Source organism: Prionailurus viverrinus, chromosome B4 (assembly GCF_022837055.1).
Source record: "Prionailurus viverrinus isolate Anna chromosome B4, UM_Priviv_1.0, whole genome shotgun sequence".
NCBI classification, from domain to species: Eukaryota; Metazoa; Chordata; class Mammalia; order Carnivora; family Felidae; genus Prionailurus; species Prionailurus viverrinus.
In genome coordinates this window covers 65,625,789-65,645,521 of record NC_062567.1, presented here as the reverse complement: position 1 = coordinate 65,645,521, position 19,733 = coordinate 65,625,789, and the positions used below count along the sequence as shown (strand labels likewise).

Genomic DNA, 19,733 nt, shown 5'->3' with positions numbered 1-19,733 from the left:
TGTCATGGGAACTTGTGTCTTGAGGTATACGGTATTTATTTTTTATGTCTACATTATGCATTAATAGCAAAGAGGGAAGAAATAAAGGAAGATGTTTATAAAACATCACCATGGTCATTGTGTGAACTGTAACTATTATTATTCTCTTTCATAAATATGGAATCTGAGACTTAGAGTGATTAACTGACTAGCCTAAGACCACAGCTGAATCAGTAGTGGGAGTGGCTTTCTAAGGTACATTTGCTTCATGCCAAATGTCATACCTTTTAAAGTGCATCATATATATCTTTTTCTTTTAATTTTTTAAAGTTTATTTATTTATTTTGAGAGAGTGAGACTGAGAGAGAGTGCAAGTGGGGTAGGGGCAGCGAGAGAGAGGGGAGAGAATCCCAAGCAGGCTCCGCACTGCCAATGCAGAGCCCGATGCAGGGCTCAAATTCACGAACTATGAGATCACTACCTGAGCTGAAACCAAGAGTTGGGCGCTCAACTGACTGAGCCATCCAGATGCCTCACATCATGTAGATCTTTTAATGATTGTATGCATATATTAACTATAGTATTAGAGAAAATCATGTAATTTATAGGATGACCAGCCACCTCTTTCCCTTACCCATAACTAAGTATAATTTGATTATTAGAATTAGACCACTTTACCACACTATTATCTCTCTGGTGGTAACTATTTAACTATGAGAAATAATATCTAAAAACTCGCTTTTGCTGACTGCTTATTGCAAATTTTGTCCTTATGATAAATGGTAACAAAGGACGCCAAATTCACTTGTCATTTTAAACACATGAGATTTCTACATCTTTTCAATGAGAACTGGAAGTATTAATTTTGGATATATTCTGTGCAAACACCACTCCCCTCACTCCATGGCCTTTAAATAAAGTTTTGGTAGATTTTGCTAGATTAGCAGAGTTTGCTTCTCTGAACCCTGAGGTTTTAAGTCTGGTAAGAGGGGACTCTGCACAGTCACACAGCAAGTCTCCCTAAACTGCCGTACAATAGAGTTCCATTTCCTTGTTTTAGGCACCTTAGCTACCAGCTTACACAAGAACATATCAGATGGTGACATCAGACAGATTTGACATATTACTGTCAGTAACGGTCCGTTGCTCCTGGAGAGATTCTCAGGAACACGTGGAGTTGCTCAAGCTCTGGTGTTGACAGCCAGTAAGACGGGAAGGAGCTGAAGTTTAGAGGTATATTCTTCAGTGTGACAGAGCCTCGACTATTCAGGGACACTCATACAAGGGATCACTACATCTTGGCATGTCACGAGTTACTTGCTACTCACATGTCTGTGTATTATTTCTTTTCTAAAATGAAGTGGATTCAAGGTTGTCCCTGCAACATGCTAACTCTTAGCTTATGTGCATCATCCCAACGCACTTTCAAAGGAGTTGGCACTCTCGCTGCCCTGGGAAATTCACAGAAACCACAGCCAGCTTCCTCACCTCCTCTCGTGTCCATAGAGTGACCATTACTGATGGCTAATATTGGACAATTAGAAATTAAAATAGTGTTTTACTTTTTAGGGAAAAAAAAGCCTTGGGATTTATGCCAGAATGGGCATTGACTGGTAAGTGTACTGGGCAGTCACATAGTATAACGGGAAAGTGCAGTAGCAGAGGAAAGACAGAAGTCACTGCTGTGCTGATGTAATGATAGGTCCTAAGTCAAATTTAGATAACACATGGGGTATTCTGTCAAGTATGGGATCCTGTAGTTACCTTTAAGGAGGAAGTGGAGAGGATGCGAAACATGGTTGCATCATAGTTCAAATCCACAGTTGGGTGTGTAGGATATCAAGAGAGAGTCTACAGAGTCAGTTACAGAATACTTTTCACATTTCTTCCTTTCTCTTTGAGTATATCTTAATTAATTTGATGATATCAAGATTTTACTTTCCTCTCTAACCTAACTTTTAATGATCATCAATACTTCAGAGTGGTTTGGGTAGACAATTTAATTAACTTGATAAAATAAACCACATGCCAACAGTGAAACAGATGTAAAATAAGAATGATATGATCTGGCTTTTATATGTTGTGAAGTTAAGCATTAAGTGAAGTAAAATAAGTTATATAGTAAATTTAGAGCACTGGTATCTGGCCACGTTCTGGCTTTATAAGGTGAGAGCTGAAGATTATTCCTTTTCCCTTTTTCAATTCTCTCTGCTTATGAAATGGGATTACCAGTTATTACACTACTACCTCACAGCAATTTTAAGATACAACAAAAAGATGATATGATAAAATTTATATGAGAGTCCTATAGACATATCCATTATAAAGTAAAACATTTAAATATTTGAATAGGTGAATGTTATTTATTTAAAAAAATTAATGTTGATTTATTTTTCAGAGTGAGAGACAGACAGAGCGTGAGTGGGAGAGGGGCAGAGAGATAAGGAGACACACACAGAATCTCAAGCGGGGTCCAGGCTCTGAGCTGTCAGCACAGAGTTGACTCGGGGTTCGAACTCAGACCTCAAGATCATGACCTGAGCTGAAGTCAGAGGCTTAACAGACTGAGCCACCCAGGTGCCCCTTGAATGAATCAATTTTAAAGCTAAAGAGCACATTTTAAAATCAAGCTTTAAAGCTACCTCCTATAGTTATTGTTTTTGCTATTATAATTGCATGATGCTGAGTTGTTATATATATATATATATATATATATATATATATATATGCACATATTTTTAACTACTATAATTTCCCCTGTTATTAGGTCAGCTATAAATTATCGTGGGCAAAAATAAAATTGCAAAATCGGCATCAGTGACTTTCTATGGAATAAAAAGTTCCTACCAATAAAGAAAGAGGCCTACTTTTTATATTTCCCAAATTTATTATTTTATCTCATTGAATATATCTGGATTAGTGTTTGGTTATATTGTGTTCCAGCCATGAGCTAGATGTTACATCTGTAGTCAGGCTGCTTGGATTCAAATCTCGTTCTGCTTAGTAGCTTGTATGACCTTAAGCCTCATTGGCACTCAATTTTTTTATGTGTAAATTGGGGATAACAATAGTATCCATCACTTCAAACAGTGCCTGTTAAGTAATAAGCCTTTAATTAATATTATGTATCTTTATATAGGAAATACGTGATATATGGTAAGTAATATGTATTTTAATACCATATGACTTTATGATACTCTATCTTCTATATTATACATTAAATTATATAATTATATATCTTTATTTTAATTTTATATTCATAATATAATGTTTTTCATGGCCTGAAGATTGGAGTTGTAAACATAATATTCTTCCAACATACATTGAAATTATTTTCAAAATATGAACTGTCGCTTATTTATGCTCATAAAGACTTTTAACTATCTCTGTCTGAACTGTTGTTAGAATTTGACATAACTGGCATAATTGTCACATAAATTTGGCACCACTGGTAAATACACCAGCTGTATAAAGCCTACTATACAGCACTGCAGTGGAGCATGTAAAAGTGTACCATGGCTATTAAGCTCTGTAAAGCTTTCCTCCTTTCTCTCCTGGAATCAGAGTGAGGAGAAGTGAGTTTGCTGATTATTTGTTAAGGGATCCGTGGACACAGACAGACTGTGTAGCAAAGAGTAAGTTTCAGTTTGCCAAAAGCTGACCAGTTTGATTATGAGACGAAGAGGGTCAGGAACAATTAATTAACGAAGAGGAGAAGAAACCCTCCATGAAAACGTCTCTCATTGTATTCCATTGAGGAAAAAGATAAGTAACCCAAATCTTCATCCGTGTATGTACTACAGTGTTGTGTACCAGCTTATGGTTCTTACATAATTATGTTTTAATTTTTGAATTTGTAAAATGAGGTGTTACACTAGATCAATTTCAAGACCCATCTTAAAGCATAAAATCGTACGACTCATTCTGAATGAATTACAAAACGTGTTGATATATTTGAAAGTTACCTTGAATTTATATCAATTTACATTGAACTTACACTGACGAATACAGTTTCAAATCATTGGTGTACTTTATAACTTCAGTAGTATTGGAAGAGTTTTTATTTTTACTAGAGCTTTAAAAAAATAGCTTTAAAAAATAGAACTACTACTGAGTTCTAACTTTGAAGCAATCAAGCTACTCTCTAAATTCTGTATTTATTCAAAACAGATACACATTCCAGCTCATTGTTTCAGTATTAGTATGTAACAGTTATGGAGATCTGCCCCCTAGCAGCTTTTGAATCTGTTGATCTCAATGGAAAGGAGAATGCTTAATTTCTGGGCAGGCTTTCACTATTAATAGATGTATCACTGTGGTTTAGTGCCAAGTGGGCTCAGGATGCCTCAGGATGGCGCCCAGTCAGTCATTGTTCCAGCCAGTGTGGGCAGCAAGGGCCATTTTCCTGTCTCAGTCCTGTGAGGGCTGATGAGATGGAATCTTTAGTCTGCCTCTGTGGCAAACTTTCTTGGACAACACAAGTGGAAAGTAGAGGCAATTATCCAAGTATCTGAGGTAAATGTGTGTTTTTCTGACCCAAATACTTGAAAAACTACCTCAACTCTTCTCTTTGGTTTGATTATGATTATCTGGACACATCTTTCTGCCTTTATAAGTGTATCTCTTTTCTGGATGTCTTCATATAAGTGCGTATGGTGGCAGGGGTGGTAAGTTGTGTGCGTATTGGTATGCCTAACTTGGTACACATACTACAGGAAATTTTTCTGTCTGTTCTTCCAAATTTTATAGAGACTAAATTGATTAATTTCAAAGGCCTTTGAAATTCATTTAAGCATGCCATGTCTTAATAGTTTTGAATACAAATCCATAGTCTCATATTGGATAATAATTTGAATATAGGATTTCTTAAACACAATTGGAATATTTATGCCAGATACCACAAAAATCTAAATTGTGATTTAATACCAGAAGTTCCACAAATCTTAACATGACAGCAGACTTTGTTTCCTTTTGCTTTTACTCATAGCCAAGGACTCTAGGTTAGCCATACAAGTAGAATTCCAAATAACCCAGGAATTAATAGTTTAATCTCTTTTAGTGACTGTCTTTGGTTTTATCTTTTTCCACAATGTGTTAAACCCTTAACTGCTATTTATTAGCATATGCCACACAATGGGAAGGAAAGAGAAAAGAGCAGAAGCTGTAATCTCTAACTTTTACTACTTAGTAGCAGCAATTCTAGAATGGACTTGGTCATCGTTCTGATACTACACCAAATTAACTATAGAAAGCTTTAAAGTATTAGCTACAGAGGTTTTAGAAATTAACTATAGACTTTATTTATTTGTATTCTCTGGAAGAAGCTCTAATACAATGACAAAACTGGACTGCTTATCACTAAGCAGATGGTAATACAGGACAAATCTCTCTTAGAGTCCAAATTTACAAAATGAAGGCATAGGAATTATCTAAATGACTTCTAGGATTAATAGTAAATTTAAAATTGTATATTCAAATTTGAACATAACTGCAGAGATTTGATGTAGTTACTGTGAAGAGCAAACAAGATGTAATTAATGCATGATTTGACAATAACAACCAATAAAACCTTTTGATCTTAAATAAAATGTTTACGTATTCCATATTTTTTAAGGAAAGAGTACTAACTAACCTGAAACAACAATATCTGAGTAAATGCATCAAAAACAATTTTGCCTGGATATGCTCTGGATATGAACTCTGCTAATATAAAAGAACTGAGCATTTCCTGTAGAAAAGACCACTAGCCAACCATTGATTTAAAATATTACAATATTGAGGCGCCTGGGTGGCTCAATCAGTTAAGCATCTGACTTTGGCTTAGGCCATGATCTCGAAGTTCATGAGTGCAAGCCCCACGTCAGGCTCTGTGCTGACAGCTCACAGCCTGGAGCCTGCTTTGGATTCTGTCTCTGTCTCTGTCTCTCTCTCTCTGCTCCTTCCCCGCTCGTGATCTATCTCTCTCTCTCTCAAAAATAAATAAAAATGTTAAAAATAAAATAAAATAAAATAAAATAAAATAAAATAAAATAAAATAAAATAAAATAAAATAAAATAAAATATAGCAATATTATTCAGATAAAATGTATATTGACAGTTTCCATCAGGTTATTTATTTGGCTATGTTATCTTAACTTATTCAATGCAGGTTTTAAAAGCGGGTTAGTCATCAGCCAAAATGATCTCCTTAAGAAAGAATCTGGTAACCATGTCATTAGGCCAAGTAATAAAAACTTCAATGAATTACATCAAATAAAAATGACATCTAACATATCCATTTCCATTCTGCAACTGTACTCTGCTTTAGGAATAAAGCGGAAAGCTTCACACACACACACACACACACACACACACACACACACACACACACGTCATCTAAATAAAAATGAATTTCAGCTACCCTTTTTTTTCAAACATTTCCAAATTTATATAGCATATGTCAGGGTTTGAGAATTTGACCAAAACAAAAGGAAACAAAAGTTTCAGATAGTGAAAGTCTTTTTTCTTTTGTGTTTAAATCTCAGACTTACACTAAGAAATTTTGTTTAACATGGTATTTAAGATGTAAAACAACAACAACAAAAAGCTGGGGCATCTGAAAAATATGGTCTCCATTGCATTTTCTGTTTTGGCAAGTTTAGTGCCAAACATTATGTTCAGCTGGGTGTCAGGAAGGTCTTCCCAATAATTGGTAGCGATGCCAAGAATATTTATAATACAACAGAAATACCATGGAAAGTGGTAAAACACGGACGTCAAAGCCTAATTTCTTGCCTTTGTGACATAATTTTATGGTCCATTTTTTAATGTTGTCCAAAAGTACACTCATGAAAGAGAATTTAGGTTTGGCAATCTGCATAAATATTCCCATAAGTGCTGCTGAATAAATCCTGGAAAACCTTTCCCTCTAAAGGACACTCTTAGCTGAAGAGCTTAGGTTTTTCAGAAGTGTCTTTCATTAAAGAACATTCATACAGGGCTCTTCATGTGTGCCAAAGCTTGCTTGATGAGGCTGACCTGAAATACATTTTTATGGCACCTAAGAAGTAAAACATTTATTATAACAACGAGGACATTTTTATCAATTCTCTTAGTTCAGAGTTTTATTAAGAGGTCTAAAAACATTTGAAGTTTAATAACTGGTTCTTTTTTTGTAACTAAGAATACTTTTAAACTATAAAGTTTTTTTTTAATATTAAGAAATTTATATTTGTTTGAGTCTAAATCCCTTTGGCTATACTACACACCCATCTGTTTTAAAAGGTTAATTCTGAAGCTACCTCCTTCTCTGATACAATATTATTTTAAATTGAGTTTATATATGCTCTATTGGTAGGAAAAAAAAGCTTTCACTAAAATCTTCTCTAAACAAATTTAAACATCATAATACCAAGAATGGTATTATAACCTCTTGTAAAGTTATCTTAAATTTTATAGTAGTGCTCTAGTTGGGGAATGTTTCATCATATTTGGTTTTTGTTTTTTCTTTACTGCTGATATACAGTCAGATTGAGTAGTTCTGTGATTAACTGTAGAGCTTTTGAAGCTAAAACCATCTTACTTAGTGGGACTTAGGGTTTAAGTCCAGTTGTGCTAAAATGATGATGAGGGTGAGGGAAAAACTCAAGGCCTTAGTTCTTCTCCCCACCTGGGCTGTTCTCCTCCATTCCCATACCACTCCTGGCCTTCTGTGGCTTCTGGAAAAACATTAATATCATTTTTCAATTGTCGCCTGATTGACTTCTATTTGGTTTGCATAGGACACACTGGAGGAAAAGAGGACCTTCCTCTCTTATGAAACATATTTCTAAAATAAATTATCCCCAAAATACATTGGATAAACAAAACAGGATTACTTGCAAACTATTTTCCATGGATACCCTGGAACAATAATTCCCGAATACCAGTTAGAGACCACTTTATTACAACCATCTGGAGTCTTATTACAAATAGAGTTTGGCCAACCCAAGCCAGGTTTGAACATTTGGTCACTTTGGTTTGCTTTATTAATTTGATGTCCTCCATAATAAATACCAAAAAATATTTAATGTTTATTTCAAGAAAGACAGAAATGCATAGGGAAAAAAAAATGAAGATGGGTTTTGGGGAAGAAAGAAGAAAACACATACAGTTCTCTGTCGCTTTTCAGTAATTCAGCTCTGGTCCCAAATCTGCAGGCCCACTAATTTTTTTCTAGGTCTGGAGGCTAACTGGACTCACTTCCTTAGAAGGTAGTTTGTGGCCATCACTTGTTTAAATATTACCTCTGGGTGTACCATACTCCACTTCTTCTAAAATTATACTATCCTTGAAAAAAGGAGCCCATAAATACTTATTTTCTTTATACTTTCAGTGTATTATATGTTCAGTGATTTTTAAAACTTCCTGTTTTGAGATAATTGTAGATTCACATGTATTTGTGAAAAATAATGCCGGGAGATTCTGTATCTCCTTTGCTCATCCCTCGCCATATCACTAAAGTATACTAGCACAACGGGAAAATTTACTTTGCTATAATCCATCATCCTTATTCAGATTTCACTAGTTTTACGTGTTTTCATTTGTGTGCCTGTATGTTTCTGTAGTCCTAAGCAACTTTTCTTTTTATCCAATGCATAGACCATCACAGTTACAGAACAATTTCATCAAAAGAATCCTCTGTGGCACCCTTTCCTGGCTACATCTATTTCCTTTTCTCGGCCCTCCCTAACCCATGCCAATCATTAATCTATTCTCCATCTCTATAATTTTGTCATTTCAAGAATGCTATGTAAAGGGAATCACACAGTATGTAACCTTTGAGATTGGCTTTTTCTTCACTCAGCATAAATCTCCCGAGATACATCCAAGTTGTGTGTATCAATAGATCATTTCCCTTTTATTTTTGAGCATTATTCCATGGTACTCATGTACCACAGTTGAACCATTCCCCTATTGGAGGAGATGTGTTTTTTTCCAGTTTTTGATTAGTATGGATAAAGCTGTTGTGAACATTTGTGTATATATTTTTATGTGAACATATGTTCTTATGTCTCTGAGATAAATGCCCAGGAGTACTGGGTTGGATGGTAAGCACATGGCTACCAACTGCCATACTCATGTCCAGAGTGGCTGTCCCATTTCACATTTTCATCAGCAATGTGTGAGTAACTCACTGTCTCTACATCACTATTTTTTTTTATTTTAGGCATTCTGATATGTATATAGTGATGTCATTATGGTTTTAAATGTACTTTCTCCCAGTGGCTAATGATGTTCAACATCTTTTATATGTTTATTTCCTGGGGTGTCTGGGTGGCTCAGTTGGTTAAGCATCTGACTCTTGGTTTCAGCTCAGGTCAGGATCTCACATTTTGAGATTTTGAGCCCTGCATCAGGCTCTGCACTGACAGCTCAGAGCCTGCTTGGGCCCCTCTCCTGCCCCTCCCCTGCTCGCACATGCTCCCTCTCTCTCTCAAAATAAATAAACTTAAAAAAAAATTATGTGTTTATTTCCCATTTGTATATCATCTTAATTGAAATGTCTGCTAATGTCTTTTGTCATTTGTCACACTGTTGTTTTAGGGTCTTAAGAATTCTTCACATATTCTGTACACAAATCTTTTGTTGGGCATGTAGTTTGCAAATATTTCCTCCCAGTCAGTAGCTTTCTCTTTGTTATCTTCACACTTTCACAAAGCAAAAGGTTTTAATTTTGAAGAAGTCCACATTATCACTTTTTCATCTTATACATTATGCTTTTGGTGTCAAGTCTAAGAACTCTTACCCTGCTCCTAACTGCAGAACATTTTCATCTTCATGATTTTTCCTGAAAGTTCCATAGTTTTACATTTTACATTTAAATCTATGATTTACTTGGAGTTAATTTTATATAAGGTTTGAGGATTAGGTCAAGGCTCTTTTTTTTTCTTTTTGGTCTATGAATGCCCAATTGTTCCAGCATCATTTATTGGAAAGACTATCTTTCTTCCACTGAAAAACCTTAGCATCTTTGTTAAAAATCATTTGGGCATATTTGTAGGAGTTATTTTTTGTGCCCAGTGATGATGCACCATGGTTCATCAGGCCAATCTTTAATCCAACTTTGCTAGACTCATCCCAGCACTATTAACTCAAAAACTTCTGTAAGAGAGGACTTAGAATTGTGTGTCTTTAATAATAGTGGTAAATCTAATGTACAAACATGTTTGGGGACTCTACCCAGAGGTTACACAAAGATCTCTCATGAATCGTTGCTGAGGTTGGTGGTGAGGAAGTGGAGGGTATGAGGTGACTCTGTGACACTCTTTTATTAAATTAATTAACAAATATTTGACATTTAGGGAAACATAAAAAATAAGAAATGGCTACTTATGTTCTTGCTACTTGGCTTAAGAAATGAAACATTACTTATAAAGATGTAGCTTCCTGTGGGTCCCCTCCCTCTTTGGTCACATCCTCCTCCCCTTCTGTCTCCAACCTCAAAAGTAACCACCCTCCTATATTTTATGATTATCATTTTCATGCATTCTCTATATTTGAGCATATAAAATATGCACATACATAGGCATGTATCTACATATATACAGATATGTACCTATGTATCTACATATATACACATATGCATATATACTCATATATGTCTAATTTGTTATTTTAACAGAAATCTGAAGTAAAAGCAACTACCAACTTCATCAGAGGACAAGTTATCATTCTCATTAGTCCTCAAACCCAGACAACAGCAGCATATCCTGAAGTCTGGCTTATTAGCTTAGTTTGCTTACATTTATCCACATGCTTACTGGCTTCTTTGTTCACCATGCTTTCTGACATCTCAGAACTTTATTCTGGGATTATTTTCGTTCTTCCTGAATTCTACCCATTAGACATTCCTTTATACATAACACTTTCTTGGAGGATAAACTCTGTTATTGTTTGTCTAAATATAAGTTTATTTTTCCTCATTATCAACGATAATTTGTCTGGATATACACTTTTTGGTGGACATTTACTTTTCCTTTAGCACATTGAAGACGTAACTCCATGGCTGTTGTTGTATCTACAGCTGCATAACAAATTATCTGAAACCCAGTGGCTTAAAATAAACATTGCCTCTCATATCTTCTGTGGCCCAAGAACTTTTTAGTGGCATAGCTGGATAGTTCTTGATCAAGATGTTGACCAAGGCTACAGTCATCTGAAAGCTTGCCTGGAGGATCTGCTTTCTAGATGGGTTACTGGGATGACTGGGAAATTGATACTGGTTATCAGTAGGAGGTCTTATCCCCTCCTCATGTAGGCTTCTCTACAAGATGCTGAAATGTCCTCATGACAAGGCTTCCTCCAGATTAAGAGTTCCAAGAACCAAGGGAGAAGAAGTGATGTGATTTATGACAGTGTTCAGCACTGTCACTCCTGTTGGCATATAGAGCAACCCTTAGTGTGAAAGGGATTACACAAGGGTTGGTATACCAGAAAGCAAAATGAGTGGAGGCCATCTTGAAGTCTGACTCCCCCCAGTTACTTGGTGACTTTTATTGCTGATGCTGATTAGTCTGCAGTCGATGTATTGCTATGCATTTGCAAAGAGGTATTTTTCACTTTTGCTGTACTTACCATTTTCTATCTATTTTTAATGTTCTTGGGTTTTATTTTCATTATTTATTTTTATTGATTGTTCTTGTGTTTCATTGTGATTCTTAAAAACAAGAAACCATATTTCTCACTAATTTCCAAAAATCTGTAGTCATTATCTTTTTGAAAGGTTTTTCTCTCCTACTTTATCTATTAGTTCTTCTGATCATCTGATTTGACAAATACTGTTTTCTCATTAGATCCTTAATATCATCATCTCATTTTCATAATTTGTTTTTGTTTCTCTGTGCTGAAATGTGTTAATTTCCTTACGTCTACCTCTTAGGTTCCCTGATCCTTTCCTGATCTGTCTCTAATTATTGTTTAACTTATTGATTAATCTATTGTTTTTATTATTTTCAATGATTATATTTTTCATTTATAGAAACTGTCCTTGTTTTTCCCCTCCAAACTGCTAATTTTTATAGTATCTTGTTTCAAACTCATTTTGGCCAGTTCTTTTATTTATTTAAAGATGTGGGCAGGATTATTCTCATTCCTATTCCAATGATTAGAATATGCGAAGTACCTTGAACTTAAACACTATTGTTGTCCATCAATCTAACTCCTGGTTCTCTCTCATTATGGCTTGTTTGTCATTCTTTGCATAATTTCATATTTGAAGGCTCACTATTTAGAGAGGGTATTCTTCTGCCTTTGCCAAGGCTGTGAGGAAGAACGTATACTGATTTATCCAAAACTTTGGGTGCTTTTAATGAAAGAATTTTTAGAACACTGAATGAGCATATTGCCAGTAAAGTAAATAGTTTTGATTTTTTTCAATCAGTGCAACTTGAATTCTATATATAGGGCTTCCAAAACCATACTGCTTGAATAAAGGTTACTTGTGCAAAAATAAGCTCTATTCTGTACAAAGACTAGCAGAAACATATCCATAGTGAAAGGACAGAAGTAGTATAAAAGGCAACTTTGGAAATCAAAAGTGAAAATCACACAGTAAGTATGACCCCATGATTTGAAATTGTTTGCATAACTGGAGGAATGGACAATGTGCACCACTTTTATGGTCTAATCCTTGAGCAATCATTGGCTCATTTAGTGGGTAAATAAGTTGAAGTCCTATAGATTTTTAATTTTCTTAATGTTTATTTTTTGAGACAGAGACAGAAAGAGAGAGAGACAGAGCGTGAGCAGGGGAGGGGCAGAGAGGGGGAGAGACACAGAATCTGAAGTAGGCTCTAGGCTCTGAGCTGTCAGCACAGAGCCTGACGTGGGCTCGAATCCATGAGCCGAGCCGTGAGATCATGACCTGAGCCGAAGTCGAATGCCTAACCAACTGAGCCACCCAGGTACCCCTGAAGTCCTATTCATTTTTAAACATAAACATTTAGGACTGTTACAATGACTTGTAGCTGCTTATTAGACCATTTTCTATAAATTGGTTTTGGTTGACCACATTAGCTATTGTTTTCCTTATTTCTCAATCCCATCATACATTAAACAGATAAAGGTGGAAGATGAGTTTTCTCTGGGCAAAATGCTCCATGAAATCAGATCCAATGTTACATTTTCCTTGGACTGTGTTTTTCCTATATTTAATTTCATTTTATATGTAGAAGCACTCAGATTTAACTAATGCATTGCCTCTATTCTAAACTCAGTTTAAAATAATGATGAAAAATATAAACCGAAAACATTTTTCTCTCTCATAGAAATTCCTTTCATCAAACTTTATGAACATACCCACATTCACCCATCCATGGTTACACACACACACACACACACACACACACACACACACGGTGTGATAACAATAATTTTCATTTGTATTCGTTCCCTTCAAGGTAACATAGGCTAAAAGAAACCACAATGTCTAAGTTACATCTGAATATTTCTACTTTCATTTCAGCCTTCTGATAAGGCATAACAGTTTACGCACTAAACTAGTTTTATTGTCCAAAAAATTTATCAGGGATCATCAGAGGAAATTACTTTCCTCTCTAACCTGCTCACTGCCCCACTCCTAACACTAATTTCAGAATCAGCAGTTTAGATCACTGACATCTGAAAATGAATTAGAATTAGTTCATCTCGAATCTGGCAAAATCTTTTATACACACACACACACACACATATATATATATATATATATATATATATATATATACACACACATATATATACATATATATACATATACATATATATATATACATATATATATAGACATATATATAGACATATATATATAATGTCTAATATATAACATATTCAATATGTTTTGAGACAGATATATTCTTGGAAGGTTGAGTGAAAATTGAGTTTTTCAAAAGCAATTCATAATCTAAATGTGCTACTAGATCTCACTATGTGGAACTTGTTAGTATTTTTTTTATTGGCATGAAGTGAATAATCATTCCTTAGTTTCTCTTTTTAGAGAGTCTTGATCTACAAAAGGCAAAGAAAGAAAAACAGATTAAGCTTCTTGGCCTTTGGGCCAAAAATGGTCTTTTGGGCCACTGCCAGCATTGGAAATCTTATAAAATTATAAATCCACAATATACAATTATAAATGCCATACACACACATGAAATTTTGCATACAATTTCAAGAAGTCCATGGGACCCCTTGAATCCTGTCTATGGACTCCAGATTATGATTTCCTGGACTAGATGAGAAAATAAATTAAATGGATAAATGGACCAATAATAATATTACTTGAGGCATGCTATATTTTCTTATATATTACTCGTTACTATAATAAATTTAAAAGAACTGTTTAATTTTATATCCCATGACTTAATATATAAAGCATATTTGAAGGTTTAATTTATATACATTTTGTAGCACAAGCTATGCAAATATTGGCTTTTTAATAGCAAACTTCTCTTGACATAAATTGAATACCTTTTATATTAATAGAAATAAAGTTTGGAGAATGATTATAACTTGCAGACTTTTAACAGTACTAAGCAATACTTTTTATCTGCCTATATGGTTGTTTTTTAATATCCTGCTGTAGTTTAGGGGCTTAAAATGTTCTATTGTGTTTCTACTGAGTGCACTTGCCAGGTTCTATTGATTTAAAGTATTTTCTCTGGAACTAAAAAGCTTACAGAAAAACCTTTATATTTCCAAACAATACCTGTAATAGCTTCCTTTTATTTGTTTTACCTCTATAAAAACATACATTATGATGATTATTAATTACCTAAGTATGTGTGGATAATACCATTAATACCCTGATTGCATTTGCCAAACTTCTTCTTCCTTCTAAATACTGGGAATTTACCATACTCTAATCATATAAAAACACTGCTGTACAAGCGTTGTAACATAACCCCTTTTGTAACATTAATGCTAAATCTGTTAATATGCAAGCAATTTCCATTAAATACATACATAGGCTATTGCTAAAAAAGGCTTAACAGCTAGTAGTCTGACTGGAAAATACAGGGAACTAGTCTCTCTCTCTCTCTCTCTCTCTCTCTCTCTCTCTCTCTCTCTCTCTCTGATAACTCTTGAATGCTAGATGTCCCAGATCATAAAATACTTTTGATGGAAATACAGAATTTAAATGCACTTTCTTTAAGTTAGCATAAGAGATGTATGGAATGAATGTCTAAGTTCATTTGGATATGAACTTCAGCTGGACTTCTATTATTCCATTGGAGAATATGTTAACTGGACTATAAGCCTTCTCAGCATTTCCCCAGTATGACTTGGGGACTCCATATTACCATTGCTCTAGAGGGAAATACGGGAGATGTATGAGGTTGAATGAAACTATAATGATCCAGAAATGGTATGAAGACAAACCACATATCTCATGTCATTTACTAAATATTTGTTTGATTGTACAAAAAGTGTCTGAACAAGTGTGCAATAAATATTAGTCAATAAGTATTTCTAGTATATGAAATATGAAAACATAAAAACTTTAACATAAAAAAGAATAAAATTAAAATGTTAACATGACACTGAGAGAGAAAAAGAGAGCTATGAAAATATGAAATGGAATTCTGCAACTCACCTAAGGATTAATAAAAAATACATATGTGAATTTCACAATCCAGTAGAGAAGATAACTCATATGCACAGATTGCTATAAAATGCATTATAGAAAGTAGTAAATGTTATGAAAGTTTAGAAGAGAAGGGCTTATGTTGGTGACATCAGGAAAGGACTCATTAATTTGGTAATACTTGAGCCTAGCCTTGAAGAATGGCTTAAGACTTGGGCAACAAATAATGACTACAGGAAATGGAAGCAATGTTGTGAACCAAGGAACACAGCTGGAAATACTAGGATATTTTTGTAGACTGGTGGGACACTGGAGTTGGTTATGTAGAATGGTAAGTAATTAAAGCTAAACAGGCTGAGGTCAATACATGGACCTTCTTGGTGCTTAGTTAAAAGGAGTGGTCTTTATTCTGTAGGCGGTGAGGGAAGAGCCAATGAATGATGTTTTGAGATGGCCTTATAGCTATACAGCAAAGACCAGTATCAAAGGAGCTGTATTTTCAAAAAGGGCATATTCTAGCACATTCTCAATTATATATAAGAACAAAAACACTGCTCTGAAAGCTAGCAACAAATAGAAACATGATGCATGTATAAATTAACTTCTTATTCTAAGATTACAGTAATAAATACGTAACACTTGAAGTTATAGTAAACAGTATCAGTATGCTTTTTCCATAAAAAATAAAAATGGAAACACTATTCTCAACACACGAAAAATATTAGCAGAAACTGAGAACTTCTGGTAAATACTGAGTTTAAAAGCACAAACATTTAGTAGGAGGTATGTGGTGTAAGTTTCTAGAAGACATGTAGTTAGTAAAACAAACAAAATCAGTGTTGTTTACTACTTGTCTACCAAAAATCATTCTTAAGCATGGATGAGGAGCTGTTCTCAAGGACCAAGACTCTAAATATATAAGAATTCATACCAGAGTGACCAGAAGATTATACATAGTTATGCAAGTCAAATACCTTTGGTTTCATAATTTTAAAATGTTGAAACTCTTACCTCGCACAACAAGATCAGCTGAAGCTGAAGAATTGTCCACGATTGTCTGAGCAGTGCACGTGTATCTCCCAGCATGCTTCAGCTGGGCATTTCGGATGAGCAGTTCTCCATTGGAATCCAGCTGTTAGCAAAGACAGCATTCACGTCAGTATAATCTTCACCAATTTTATGGCATTTAGGATTCAAGAGGTACATTTTCTCCTTAACAAAATGAGTGCCATGAAAAGGTATATCTTTTAGATATGCTAACTCTGTCCTATGTCTTTTAATGACAATTCTGTCTTTACTTAGGTTACTTAAAGTCTAGACTTTGGTATCTCAAGAGATAAATAAAGTGAGTGAATTGTATAAGATCCCTTTTTTTAACACTTATTTATTATTGAGAGACAGAGAGACAAAGCATGAGCATGGGAGGGACAGGGAGAGGAGGAGACACAGAATATGAATCAGGCTCCAGGCTTTGAGCTGTCAGAGCCGGATGCGGGGCTCAAACTCAGAAACCGAGAGATCATGACCTGAGCTGAAGTCGGACGCTTCACTGACTGAGCTACCCAGGTGCCCCTGTGAGATCCTTTTGGTCCTAATATCTTTAACATTCTATTATTTGTATTATCAGAAGGCCATACAGAGATAAAATATTTCATTGATATCTTTAAAAGATAAATGATAAAGTCTAAACCTCTTCATTGTAAGTGTCAATGAGGATAACTAAATGGTAGAAGGCTAAGAAGAATTATTAATTTGGTTTTGCAAAGCCAATCTAATTGATTAATTTCAAGATGTACTAAGGTTAATTACACAAAGATACTAAAAGTGTGTAGAAACTGTCAAAATGGACTAATATTTTCCATTTAGGTCAAAACATAAGCTCCATGTAGGCAAAGAATTTTGTTTTGTCACTGCTCTATTCTTAGCATTTGACTGAGCAATATATATGTTTTGAAGAAGGCTGAGGGAGTCTTGCTTGTGAGAGACAAGGCACCATCTCAATGCAATTTCTAAAAATAGTTAATATTTATTGAATGCCCACTCTGTACGAGGTGCTGGGCTACGCAAGTATGGAAGTGTGTGTGTGTGTGTGTGTGTGTGTGTGTGTGTGCGCACGCGCATGTGCACGAGTGAGTGTATAAAATCTCATTCAATTCTCTTCTGACAACAGTCCTATGAGATAGGTCCTATTCTGTCCATTTTATTGAATATACAAGTGAGACAGAGTAGCTAAGTAATTTAACCAAGGTCACTGAGCTTGTTGCATAGTGGGAGCATGCTCATTATCTCCAAACTATTCATTTAGAGAAAAATTTGGAAAACTCAATTGTTAAGTAGATATTTCATTTTCTCAAGAACTAAATATAGTGATTTACTATTCTAATCACAAATATCCAGCTATCTTAAAATATGAAAAATTGGTGATTAGGTTAATGTCTGAGAAAATAAATGAGGATAATTTTTATATGATATGATAGACCTACACATTTTTAAATTTTGGTTTTTTAATGACTGTGGAATGAAGGTTCTACTTCACCATGGGTTTTGCAAGTGCCCCTTTCATATGTTAATTTCCTTCTGGTTTTGGAAAGTATTCTGGTTTGCTATACTTGTTTAGTTAATGAGATTAGGAATGCAGGCATACCTTGAAGATATTGCAGGTTTAGTTCCAGACCACCACCATAGAGAAAGTCAAATGATTTTTTTTTACTTCCCAGTGCATATAAAAGTTATGTTTATACTATATAGTCTATTCAGTGTGTGATGACATTATGTCTAAAAAAGCAATATACATACCTTAATTTAAAAATACATTATTGCAAAAAAATGCTAACCATCATATGAGCTGTCAGCAAATCATAATCTTTTGCTGGGGGAGGGAGTTCCCTTACTGATGCTTACTGACTGATCAGGATGGTGGTTGTTGAAGTTTGGGGTGGCTGTGGCAATTTCTTTTTTTTTTTTATTTTTTAAAATATTTATTCTGAGAGGGAGAGATAGAGAGCAGGGGAGGGGCAGAGAGAGAGAGAGAGAGAGACAGAGAAAGATTCCCAAGCAGGCTCCTTACTGTCAGCACAAAGTCCGATATGTGGCTCAAACCTATGAACAATGAAATCATGACCTGAGCTGAAGTTGGATGCTTAACTGACTAAGCCACTCAGGTACCCACAATTTCTTAAAATAAGACAACAGTGAAGCTTGCCCCATAGATTGACTCTTCCTTTCATTAAAGATTTCTCTGTAGCATATGATGTTGTTTGATAGCATTTACCCACAACTCAACTTCTTTCAAAATGGGAGTTCATCCAGTCCCTGCCCATGCTTTATCAACTAAGTTGATTTAATATTCTAAATCCTTTTGTTGTCGTTTCAACAATTTTCACAGCATCTTCACCAGGAATAGATTCCATCTCAAGAAAACATGTTCTTTGCCCATCCATAAGAAGAAACTCCTCATCTGCTCAAGTTTCATTATAAGATTGCAGCAATTCAGTCAAATCCTTAAGCTTCACTTCTAATTCTAGTTCTCTTGCTCTTTCCACAATATCTACAGTTACTTCCTCCACTGAAGTCTTGAACCCCTCAAAGTCATCCATGAGGGTTAGAAACAAATTCTTTCAAAACCCTGTTCGTGTTGATACTTTGGCACCTTTCCATGAATTTCAAATGTTCTTACTGGCATGTAAAACTGTGAATCCTTTTCAGAAGTTTTTCAGTTTTCTTTGTCCAGATCCATCAGAGGAATCACTATCTATGGCAGCTATAGCTTTATAAAATGTAGTTCTTAAGTAATAAGACTTGAAATGAAAACACTAATTTTAAAAGATATATGTACCCATATGTTTACTGCAGCATTATTTACAATAGCCATGATATGGAACCAGCCCAAGTGTCCGCTGATAGATGAGTGGATAAAGAAGATGTGGTACACACACACACACACACACACACACACACACACACACACACCACACACACACTGGAATATGAGTCACAAAAATGAAGGAAATCTTGTAATTTACTACAACTTGGACATATTATTCAAAGTGAAATAAGTCAGAGAAAGACAAATACCAGAGTATTTACTACATATGAAATCTAACAAGAAAACCCAAAATAAATGAACAAACCAACCAAACTCAAATACAGAGAACAA

The 19,733-nt window shown here is 34.9% G+C and overlaps 1 protein-coding gene across 3 annotated transcripts in view; it reads right to left on the bottom strand.

Annotated features, from left to right (window-relative positions):
• Positions 1–19,733, bottom strand: part of CNTN1 (contactin 1) — a 366,494-nt gene that overhangs the window by 97,179 nt on the left and 249,582 nt on the right. For all 3 annotated transcript variants that reach the window (XM_047868302.1, XM_047868304.1, XM_047868303.1), the window contains one exon: positions 16,589–16,709. In XM_047868302.1, coding sequence (XP_047724258.1) covers positions 16,589–16,709 — 121 coding nt within the window. The remainder of the gene's footprint in view (positions 1–16,588; positions 16,710–19,733) is intronic.